The sequence below is a fragment of the Cottoperca gobio genome, chromosome 12 (assembly GCF_900634415.1).
Source record: "Cottoperca gobio chromosome 12, fCotGob3.1, whole genome shotgun sequence".
In the NCBI taxonomy this organism is placed as follows: Eukaryota; Metazoa; Chordata; class Actinopteri; order Perciformes; family Bovichtidae; genus Cottoperca; species Cottoperca gobio.
The window spans coordinates 4,801,520-4,813,707 of NC_041366.1; the positions used below are offsets into that span (position 1 = coordinate 4,801,520).

Below are 12,188 nucleotides of genomic sequence, written 5' to 3' on the forward strand. Positions count from 1 at the left end.
AATACATGGATAATAAAATTACACAAAGTTGTATAAAACAGGAGTTAATGAAATAATTAGAGAATTCTCCACAGCCATAGTGACTGTGGGGTTGTACCTCGACACAGTGGTGATTTAAACCCAAAGCTTTCATCAGCAGGCTAACGATACAAATGTTAACATGCTGTAAGTAATGTCTCAGTTTAGCATGCTTCCATTTTCTACTTAGCACTGAACACAGTGTTCAGCTGAGGCTAATGGGAAAGTCACCAGTTTTTCTGGTATCTGGTCATAAATCAAATGAAATTGAAGGTCTGTACCAAATTCTATTGCAATCCATCCAGTTTTTCTTTGATATTTCAGTGAAGACCAAAGTGGTGTCGCTCCTAACAATGCCCTCGTTTAAAATGCAGTTTTATTAAGCTCAACAAAGCTGCTTCTCAAAGATGACATATATCACAATCTTAAAATCTTAATTTGCAAAGTCACTAGTAAGTACAGCTGTTGGGAGAATGTACAACAGAAGTTAAAGGTATGATATCTTCCTCTAAAGCTGAGGAAATTAAAGTCTCTCAAAATGGAAATATTCAAGTAAAGTACACTACTTTTTATACATTGTACTTCAGTAAAGTACCTGAGTAAATATACTTAGTTCCTTCCTACCTCTGCAACTAAACTCAGTTAAGGAAGAAAGTTGTAAAAACATGAATCTAATCAACTGTGACAAGCACCCAAAGGATTTACATTCAAACTGTCCCCTGTAGCACCAATGTGAAAGAAACCCCGGCAGGAAGTGAGTAACTGTAACATCTGCAGGCCTTTTAGGTCTCATAAACTGGACGATGATTGCTCCCTTCCTGGTTACCAGGGCGGACAGCAAAAACAGAGCCGATAATTGAATCAGAGAAATTTCTGCTTGAGCATCGAGGACGGTTGGCCTGATAACGAGCTTCTTAACTGGCAGGACAGGAAGCAGCCTTTCCGCATTCCAAGAAGAGAAACTTTGTTTTTTTGTCTTTGGTGCCTTTGGTGCCCTGCCCTGGTGCCTCCTGCAGACAGACGTGCTGTGTGTGAGGGTCAAACAGTTGCTTTACTCTACAGTTCAGCTGGATGTATCTCAGTAACCCTGGAGAGCAGTTATGAAGAGAACTCTTCCTTACAATTCAAGATGGGCAGAGAAACGGTCGACTGTGGTTTATGGTATGTTAATTCTGCTTCTTAGCACCTTTGTTTGCATTTCTTTACACTCCTTTATTGTATGATTAATAAAGTTAAGGCCGCTAGGACAAACTGACGGTCAGGGCCTCCCCTCAAGGGATCAAAAGATGAGTCTCGGGGTCACGAGATAATTAACAAGATAGAAAAGCAGAAAGAAATATTTCTGCAATACAAAATGATGTTAATTTTATCTTTATCTTTTTACCTCATGTGAATTAATATAGGTTCAAATTATAAATCACAAAATCTAATAATTTCGTTCAGTTCAAAGGTTCATTGTTGACTTTAAAAAGAATGTTTTAATGCAATGCCATCACAACTCTGTTCAAACACACAATGGATGTGTCTGGGTTGAGCGTAGCCTATTATTTGACAGGCCTGAAGGATATATTTAGGGGAATAAGCAGTAAAAATTAATTTAGATAACAACAATAATAAATTGTATTTGTATAGCACATAAAAGGGCCCTCAAAGGCACGTTGCATGGTAACAACAGAAACAGTGAAAGCAATGGCAGTATACAATAAATAATTACATAATAACAGTATAAAAACACATTTCATTTAATAAATTACAACAATGAATGAAGTGGGGGGATGGCTTTCTCAGGTGGGTTTTGAGAGCAGTTTTAAAAGAGGGGAGTGAGGGCGAGTGTCTGAGGTGTTGGGGGAGACAGTTGCAGAGGAAGGGGGCCTCAACAGAGAAGAGAAATTATGGCAACGTTGAAAAAGTCTACAGTGGTTTAAGATTCTCAAAAAACTTTCACAGCAGGAAAGCAAGTGTTACTAATGACCTTAATGATGGCCAGTGTCACAGTAAGACAGTGTGACAGTGAAGCAGCACGAACACTACCAGGACCCTGAAAGTGAATTAAAGCCATCGGTAAGAGTACCGCTGAGAGAATGGCCGCTGACCTAGCTAGCCAAACGGAAGCTGTGTATGTGACTATACTTAGCTACATATTTGGCAACTAGGGTTAGGAGTTCAACAATAACATTGTTATTAATGGAGTATTCAATTAACTTTTTTTGTAGCCTATAACATGTCATTTGCATAAATAAATGGCATGTAACGTTAGTCTTCTGTCTACATATTAATTTATTTCAACCACCAGCGGTACGCGCAGCCACATTGGGCTCCTGGAGGATGCTCACCCTGGGGGCAGAGTACGAGGATACCTGGGCTCCGCCCCTCCCTGCAGCTGGTCAGCAGCAGGGAGGGGCACAGCCGGGGCCTGTGGAAGTGGCAGACAGCTGTGCTGGAGACCCGGAGGGGCAGTCGTGGAGTGCAGACACCGTACAGAAGTATGACGCAGTGTTACACCTGGACGGGCCGAGCAGAGCGGGAAGAAGAGACGGTGTGCGCCAGATAGTCAGGAAGCACGAGATGCTGAACAGCACGCCATGGCCCCGCAGGTTAGTCATGCACACCTTATATTAACAGCTAAAACTCCTGCATTTTAAACAAGTACAATTGTCAAATGTACAGATAGATACTGGACATGTTTGAAGATTAAAGTATAACATTCGGGTACTGAACTGCAAGGCCCCTGTTAAACCCTGTCCTTCTTCTTTGCAATGTGTACAGTGTGCATGTGTTTCTGTGCTCTAATAGACCTGCTACATGGTCCCATAGGCTATTTGAGTCTAATTCGATTGTGGCACCATTTATAATTTAGTAAGACCCAACTAAAGGCCCTCCTCATGGCACTGTAAAGCCATTCAGAAATCATCAGTCATTATATATTGTTCCTTAGTGGTGCAAATTCAGAACCACATCTTGCATTTAAATGGGCACAAACCGATTGACAGTGACAATATAAACTCAGAGATTTCAGCACAAGGTTGGAAAGATAATACAGTGACTCTTTCATATTCTTTTTGCAGTACATTGGCTGAACCACAAGATGGTTCCTTTGCCCACCTAGAGCATTTATGTTGGCTGTTTGGCTGCAGATGATGTTAACAGCAAGCTAAATTAGATTTTTTAATAAACAAAATGATCTGGATCCATTTATAATTGGCATCTGAATGTGAATACATTAACAACTAGTCTAGTCTGGTGTTCAGTTGGTTAATTGGATTGAACTATAGGCCAAACAATAAATGCATTAATAAAGGTTTACGCAAAGTCTGAAGTTGTAAAGGTTGTTCAGATATTGTGCTGTAAGTGTGTGTCACGCAATTCACCCACGCTCATGAATAAATGACATCATGGGGTTTTACCCCAAAATGGGAAGATATTCAGTGTGTGTATTGCTAATTGTTTATCTATAAATCAGCCCTGCCAAATACATTTTGTGAATCTCTAAATATTAACAGGTGGTGCCCTCACCTCTTGATGGAGCTAAAGTTGCAGTTACCTAACCTGCCTTGAGGATGCTGGTTTCAGACTATTATATTGTGACTCTTGAAACAAAAGAAACAGGAAATGGAACCTGCTGAGTGAAAAGTAATGCAAGCTTTAAATTTAAATATCAAAGTGAAAGGTTTTGATGCCACAATTTAAATAATTTTCAAAATTTCTAATTTGAAAAAGCAGTAACTATCATCTCCGGTAAACGCCATACACAAAACACTCCCAACGGTAATTAATGTTCGTCTAAACAGGCTATTACCTAAATGTATAGTGGCCTCTGAGTACCTGTAGCCACCATAAACACGACTTGTTTATTTCCTTCCTTCCTATGATAAATATCTTACTACTGACGTGCACAGAAATAGAGTATAATTAAAACATATACACAGCACATGACAACAACAACAACTGTGTGTGTACATTATTTCCATACATGATGTGTTATTTTGAGTGAGTTCACTGCAACTTCGTGAAAAGAACACACTGATCTTTGCATGATTTTTTTACACTGTCTGGATGTGATCACTTGCAAGACATTTTATTGCATTGCAAGATCTTTTATGAGTTTATATCTTCTGCGTAGAAGTTACGTTTCCCTTGTTGACTAAAAGATTGATTGATCAACGCTCGGGTTTTGCCCTGCAGGGCTTTTTTGATCTTATAGTTGCCCAGTCTCTCTTTTATAAGCAGCCAGCACACGGTGAGCGCGTCTGTGCGCTCCAGTCACCGATAGGCCCATTTTTGGTCACATGCGCTCTTCCTTATTTCACTGAGGACTTGCTTTATAGCCTTCAGCCCCCATACAGCGAGCGATCAAACAGAAATCACAGGACAACTGCTCGTGTTGGATTGACTTCTTATTGCTTTCAGCTGGGAAAAGAAAAGGAATTCCGGTGTTTTTCTGACGCTCCTGCTTATTATGACTGACACCCTGAACGCTTCAACTGGTGTTTGGATGCTGACGCGATACTGTCAGTATTTCGGACAGAGACAGGGTGATCTGGTCTGATTTCAGCGTGTGTTTTTTCTTCTTCTCTCACTCAGATCCCGGCTGGTATGGATGCAACAGCCGGAGCGAAGTGAATAATTTTACAGCTGAAATGCTTTTATTGCGTTAAACTTTATGTTTTGAAATGTCCCTGAAGATGAGTGAATGGAAAGGATCAAGAGAACATGGTTTTCTATGAGGCGCAGCGCTTTCTGTACACTCTGAGCTGTGCTTTTGGATGAAGTGTGTTTGTTGTGATGCGTCTCCCCTCCATTTCCACTGACACCAGTTTGGATTTATCCTTTTGGATCTGTGCGTTTCCAGAATGGCTCGCTTCGCAGAAGATCTCCCCACCCGCTATGGAGGAGGCGCAGGCGGCGGAGGGAGAGGCGGACCGGGCGCTGGGAGAGGGGGAGCCCGGGGTGGCGGCGCTCCGGGCGGCCCGAGGGTGTACAAGCAGTCGATGGCCCAGAGAGCCCGGACAATGGCCATTTACAACCCGAACCCCGTCAAACAAAACTGCCTCACTGTCAACCGCTCCCTCTTCATCTTCCGCGAAGACAACCTCATCAGGAAGTATGCAAAGCGAATAACAGAGTGGCCATATCCTTCCTGAGCAGTAGCAAGGCGCACACAGTGCAGGTGCATGTGTAGCCTGTAACCCGTCTGTCCTTGCTTGGCAACCTCACACAGATGGTTGAAAAGCAGAAACACACCACCGCCCGCGGGCCTATTTATCAAGCTGTTGATATATATATATTCTGTGCTTTCAGTTTATGATGCTGTTGGATGAGCAGTTATGTTCACTCTGTGGAGCAGCTACTACACTGTCTTTATTCCTCTCCGCGCAACGCTGTCCGCACCTGTCGCTCCACTCCTTATCTGTGTTCAACCTGGCACACAGATGTGTTCTCAATAGGTGCGGACAGTGAAAACACTTCACATCCGCCCTGTTTTGTTTTGCCTTTTCTGTTTCCAGCTCAGTTTAGAGCCTCGAGGCTCTAAACTAAGTTATTAATCTTATTATATTATCTAAGTTATTTTGTAAAAATGCCAGCAGCAATCCCAGCGTTAGTTACTGACGATCAAACATCGCTATTGATCGACGCAACTGGAAGTCAATAAATAGCTGCGTGCGTAAAAGGGCAGTGATAAATCAGTGATGTGGCTGCGTACACTGCCTGACCTCCTCGTGCTCTCCAGTCGTGTAATTCTTAAGAAAAGGCGTTTGTTCTGGTTTAAAATAAAAAGAGAATGCTTCTCCAGGGTTGCAGCACCGCCTCGTTGTCTTAGTAGGAGCCCTCTCCATAGTGCTGAAGTCGCCCACGCAACTCTGTCAACGCTGCAAAAAAAATCCACTTCAACGAGTCATGGTCACCCTTCAAATCTTAGTATTTTTACTGTAAAAATAAGTGAGAGGTTCTGCCAGGGGGACATTATTCAGCATGTGTTTGAGGCCGTTTCATCTATTACAAGATAGAAGAAGTGTCAATATTTTGACGTATGGTTAAATCCACAATAGCAGCTCACTAAGACAATTACAATAAATGCAAGACTTGAAACCTGTGTGTCTCATATTTTTATGAGGAACAAATAAAGAAATAAAAACAGACAACTATATTGCTCATACAGTGAATGCATGTTTTTGCAGTGAAATGGCAAATGCTTTAAAGCAGTGCATGCTGTTTAAGTATTGAAACAAGTAATTGGATTGAGAACAAGTGAAAGTGACATTTTCACACATTTTAATAAGAAAAACAAGATTTAAGGACTTGTTCAAATTATTGTCTTCTAGCAGTTAAATGGCTAAGGCTGGAAAGTCGGATCTTGTGTGACAAGACATGAAGACAGCTGCATCTGCTCTATGGGTGACGATAAGAAAAACATTAGCCGTAATAGAAAAATGATGGCTATCAATTTATTCATGCCCTCTTTGAGCTGATAAAGAGTTGAACTTCCTACTCCACGGTACCAAAAGAAGAACAGAAAAACAAAAAATCACGGCTGAAACAGTAAAAGTACCCATCATACCCATTTACTTTTTCCAGGAAAATTGTGTTCTTTTTGTATAATCAGGGTGGCTAATAATTCTACATATTTGCTTTTAATGGTCATAAGCTCCGTATTCCCTCGCAATTCATAGACTCTCAATGGGCCCTGACCCGCGGGGCAATGACCCAGTGAAAATGGATTGCGGAATGAGTCAACCATTGAAAATGGTTGGAAATGGTCAACCATCTGGAAATATCATGAGCGCATGTATAGTATGCTTTCTTTCTAGAAATCCTTCAACCAGACCCTGTGGAATATTTATGCTTTAGTGGACAGAAAATGTTGAAATATATATAAAGTATAATGGCATTTTTCATACAGCAAAATGCAGGATAATTTGCTTGTCTGTACAATTGAATGTCTGCCATGATAAGGCACCCTTGTTTTTTAGACTAAGAGTTACCAACCTTGATTGGTTACTCCTGGTAAACACATTTATTCTGTTTGAAAAATGGCTCTCTAAACATACCATGAGAAGATGTATAAGTCATCTGTGAAATGAAATGAATGCAACTTTCTCTCTTTCAATTGCTCCTTAACCTTCTTACTCCATTTGAGTACATGATCCTAGCTACAATTATCGCCAACTGCATCGTCTTGGCCCTGGAGCAGCATCTACCTGCCAGTGACAAGACACCCATGTCAGAACGCCTGGTAAGTGCTTCAACGGGCCTGAGGTCACTTCCCTTTTAGACAAAGATTTTAACTGCAAACAGATGTGTAGAGTAATCAAAGTTATCACCCCAGTTAACAGTGTTGGTCTCTGCCCCCCCCCCCCCAGCGTGTATCTTATAAGACAGCAGAACCTCTCAGGGAGCTAGCCTATCCCCCTGCTTCTCTGTTTAAATCAACATTTCAACTGCCACAGTCGCGTCACATAGCTGAAAAAAAACGGAAAAGAGCCTGCTCCACAGGGAGGTCAAGAAGCATATCCTGCCTCGTGTACCAGGGAAAGTAGCATGTAGCTTCAAGGTTCAGCACTTTGCTGTTCTTGTTCTTGAGGGTGTTGTAGCTCAGGGGAGTTTATCTTTAAATAGGAGCTAGAGAGTGTTACAAAGAGCAACAGCTTGAGGTGAATAAGTCAATGAATTCCTCTCATACACCTGCTCCTGTTTTGAATCATCTCAGCGGCTGTGATGCAAATTCAGCTGTGAAGATATTAACAACTAGGAAAACAAAAAGGTAGCATTTATCACCTGAGAAAGGGATTAGAGTGGCTACACAAAGGAGAAAACAGCCATCCTCTCTCTGCCTCCTCCACCTCGAGGATGTAATGCAACAAGAAGCCTTTTAATTAGAACAAGGGATCAGCTATTATTTATGAAGCTCTGTCAACAAAGTAGGAGGCGTGCTGTAAGTGGAGGCGATGATAGAAGCTATTCAGTAAGAGTATTTCAGATCCATTGCTGGTCTTTAGCGTTGTGATCCTTGGGGATTTCCCCAACAGTCTTCTGCAAGCGTATTTATAATTCAGGAGTATTTTAAATGTATGTATAATAGATGTTAACACACTACTAGTACAGACATTTATCCTGGCAGCCCTCCGGCCCTGTCATTGCATAACATCTTCAATTGTTTTGTCTATGAATCTTGTCTTTGTATAGCATGCCAAAGTGAATATACTGTATGACACATTGAATGCTTGATGTGGGTGAAATGTTGCATGCTCCCAGGGCTTCTCTTATTGGCCAGGAATGGCATATCTGCTTCTCAACAAGCAAACTGTCATTATTTTACCACCACAGCCTTCACGCTTGATACAGCAACTCTCGTCCAACTAACATTATCTCTGGATGTTCACTGTAGTCAGCGCCATAGAAAAGGTCACATTTCTTATAGTGCTCAGGTCTGTCACACTGCTTTTATGTGATTATTTATGTTGGAGGCTGGGTGATGCTGGGGGTTGGGGACACTGTCTGTCAGGTTGTAGTATGCTGGGAGCGAGGGAGAATAATCGAGGGGGATAGAGGTTAGTGTAGGCGTGAGATATCTTCTGCTCATCGCCCCAGGCTCTTGCAGATATTAATGTAGGCAAAGGAAAAGGTGTCATGTCATACGCGCCTGATCCATTTCATTACAGCAAGGCCCAGGGTTAACCTAGCCACGTAGTGCAAATTATTAAACTGTGACAGTTGATTGTTGGACACTTTTAGGGGAATAATGCAGAGTGCCCAAATCAATCATATCCAGTGATGTGTGTTGAGCATATGCTCTCAGTGCAAAAGTGCCCTTTCAAACAGGAATATCTTTGTCCTATTGGGATAATGTGCTTTTGATTTGCCCTAATTTCACACTAGAAGAGTACTTGAGCAGCACAATTCCCCCTCTGGTCGCTCCAGGTACCGCCCAATTCCATTATGCTTCATTTTTGTCTTAATGTCACACCATAGTGGCACTTGAATGGTGCAAGGGCCTTTTGGATTGGGCAAAGTGTTGGACCAAGTGCGGCTTTCTTCTATACACCTGCCCTTGAAACCTGAAATGCTTACTTTTACCCCTACGGTTGTACCAAGTGTCCTCCAATTCCATGCTTTATTTTTGTAACAATAACACACCAAAGGGGCACTTGAATGGCCCAATTACTTCTTGAGCTGGCCCAAGTACAGCTTTGGTTGCTCCAAACCTCCCTCTGGCCAACTCAAATGCCCTTCCGATTGGTCCCTATGTGCTTCCCACTGCCATGCTTTTTTGTCCAAATGCCACACCTGACGGGCAATCTAACAGCTCAAGTCTCCTCTTGGTTGGCCCAAATTCCAACCTCTCTAGTGCCCAAGTGGCCTTCTGGTTACTACGCTTGTCCTTCTGGTCGGCCCAAAACATGGCCACATGCCCTTGTGTTCACTCCAAGTCCCTTCCATTTCCATGCTCCATTTTGCCCATTATGTCACGCAAGAGCCTTTGTGATTGCCCCTAATGCCTCACTGGTCAGCCCAACCACTCCTGTATTTGTGCCCAAATTCCCCAATGGTTAGTCCAAGTACCCCTCTGCTTGGCCTTTTCTTTGACCCTGCTAGTTGACTCAAATGTCCAAACACCCTTCTGGTTGACTCAAGTAGCCATCTGGTTGGTTTATTTACCACAATGGTTAGCCAAAGATTTCTCTGGTGTGACAATGTGGCATACATGAACCCTAAAACCTACCTGAAATTGTAACTCATCCATTGGTGGTGAATGGTTTATTTAAAATACTTGAATGCATTAAATAAGCAGGCCTGATGCTCCATTGATTTACCATTGCCCTTAGGATCATTCTGTGTGTGTGAATATTTGTTTTCACTGTATTTACTCTCTTTTTATCCAAAGAAGAGGGCTCCACTTCCTGCACTTCTGTACATGGTGCTGCAAGAAGTGAAAGGAGCCATCTTTCTTTCTCTCCTTTACTAACCCCCCTCTCTTTCCCTTAACGCTTCATTAAGCACTCTCTGACATCTAACAAAAAGATCTTCCTCCGTCACTCTCATCCTCTCTGTCTTTCTGTAGGACGACACAGAGCCCTACTTTATTGGAATATTCTGTTTCGAGGCAGCCATTAAGATCATCGCCCTGGGCTTTGCATTTCACAAAGGCTCCTACCTCCGCAACGGCTGGAATGTAATGGACTTCGTGGTCGTCCTCACAGGGTGAGTCCCTTGCCCGCTGGGTGTCACAATTGAGAGAGTGGTTGCTTTTGTGTGTGTTTTCTGTGAGCGCCTAGAGAGAGAGTAGTGGAATCACCTGCCTCCAGTTAGAGTATCTGCCTACAAGCATCTTTAAGTTATTCAACAAGTAACACGTCTCTAAAAGATGTGAAACAAGTGTCACAAGGAACATTTGTTGCTTTGGCCTTTCCATTTCTATCTTTTTCCACTTTTGCTAGACTACACTACATAGACACACTATATGGCTTCCAACTTTCCTGTTTTAAACACTGCAATGCCGCTGTGCACAGAGTCTTTTCCAGTTTGATGTGGTTGAACTTGACTGGCCCGCACAGAGCTCTGACCTTAACACCTATGGTCTTAGAATGGCAAAAAGCATGCGGACACCTGAACATAAAACCTAAATGTTTTTGTTGAACAGAGACCGTGTAATACACTCTTGCGGTTCATGATCATTTACAATTTAGTTTTGTGATTAAGAAATTCAGAAACTGTTGTCTCTACAACTGTTGCCTGGCCCTACTTGAAAAACCCTTACCACTGGAGTGTCTGCAAGGCAAATGGAGAGTACAATAAAGTTTTGTATTTGATATATGGGTTTCAGAACTAAGTACATGTCAACACTGCAACTTATCAGCTAAGTGGACCCCATAGAGTTCTGTGACAGATGCTTTTATAGTTCCTCTTGAGCAGCTCTTAGTGGGCCTCGGACAACAGTGCTGCCTCGCAGGGAAGCTGTCAGACTCTGGGGCATTGGAGACATGTAATGGCCTGTGTTTCTTATTTTCTGAAAGGAGTCCTGAAAAGTCAAAGACAGACCAACAGTCAGGTCAATTGTTCTGTGAGATTACTGCTGGGATTTCAATTTAGGCAGCGCTCAAGCTTTGTTTGGAAGGCGGTATGATGCTCATTCTCTGCTATTAACCATTGATAGCAAAAGCTGGAAGGGGAAGGAGTTATTTCAAGTGAGCTGACTTTTAAATTCTCCACCTCCTGTATTGATCTAACTACAGGATTTCTGTGAGTCTCCCCCCATGTGAGTCATTTTATTTATTTATGTATTTATTCAATTTCCCTATTTCCTAAAAGAGACATGAATCATGTTGTCTTGTGAAGCTGCTTAAAGCTGGTATCCATTATCATTAACATAACCATCTGTATGATGGAGTATTCTAAAACACACAAGCTGGCACATTTATTTTGGTCGGAGATTATCGCGCAATTGCAAAATGTTGATCTGCTTGTCAGCTTCCCCCTGTCCTTGACGATAGTTGAGCTTCTGTTTATCCGAGTGCCAAAGTGGCAATAATTAAATCAAATTAAATCACAACTTGCCTCTGTCAAATGGGATCCTTTTTTCCCTGTAGTTTCCCACCAGAAAGGCACTTGAGGCATATACAATGTAATTAACGTTGTGTTTTGATTTTAACTCTGAGTAGTATGCCACCCTCATCTTTTTCATCTGAAGCTGCATCCTAATAGGACACATGCTATTTGCTCTAATGTCCCGAGCAATATGTACTTCCTACTATATGGACACATGAATTGCGTGGTAGATTGAGAACCTATTGTGTCTATTGGTCCCATGTTAGTATACGCAGAAGAAGCCTCGATCCTTAGAGCCTGCTAGGAGGGAATTCCACAAGAGCCTCACAGAAGAACTGATCACTGTTGATCAGCTCACTACGAACTCCCCCTGCTAGTTGAAACATTAGATTTTTACTTTGATAAAAGTATAACAATGCACAAGTAGTCCATCAATCCACTCGTCATGTCCCTGTTTCATATGTTCACAACCTGAGAAAGTCATACCATGCACCTGTTTCATCCAAGTTCAGTTGATGATAAATGCTCCTCTTGCTTTGGTACATTTATGGGCAGATGGATATTGTACTGCCTAATTGCTCTATGAGGTCCAGATTGGATTTGAGCTGTAAATAATGTGCTATTTCAGA

The 12,188-nt window shown here is 42.1% G+C and overlaps 1 protein-coding gene across 1 annotated transcript in view; it reads left to right on the forward strand.

Moving 5' to 3' along the window:
• Positions 1-4,374: 4,374 nt before the first annotated feature.
• The window catches only part of cacna1bb (calcium channel, voltage-dependent, N type, alpha 1B subunit, b), a 162,206-nt gene continuing 154,392 nt past the window's right edge, over positions 4,375-12,188 (forward strand). The window contains exons 1-3 of the mRNA XM_029444891.1: positions 4,375-5,146; positions 7,144-7,249; positions 10,076-10,215. Coding sequence (XP_029300751.1) covers positions 4,869-5,146; positions 7,144-7,249; positions 10,076-10,215 — 524 coding nt within the window. The 5' untranslated portion in view covers positions 4,375-4,868. The remainder of the gene's footprint in view (positions 5,147-7,143; positions 7,250-10,075; positions 10,216-12,188) is intronic.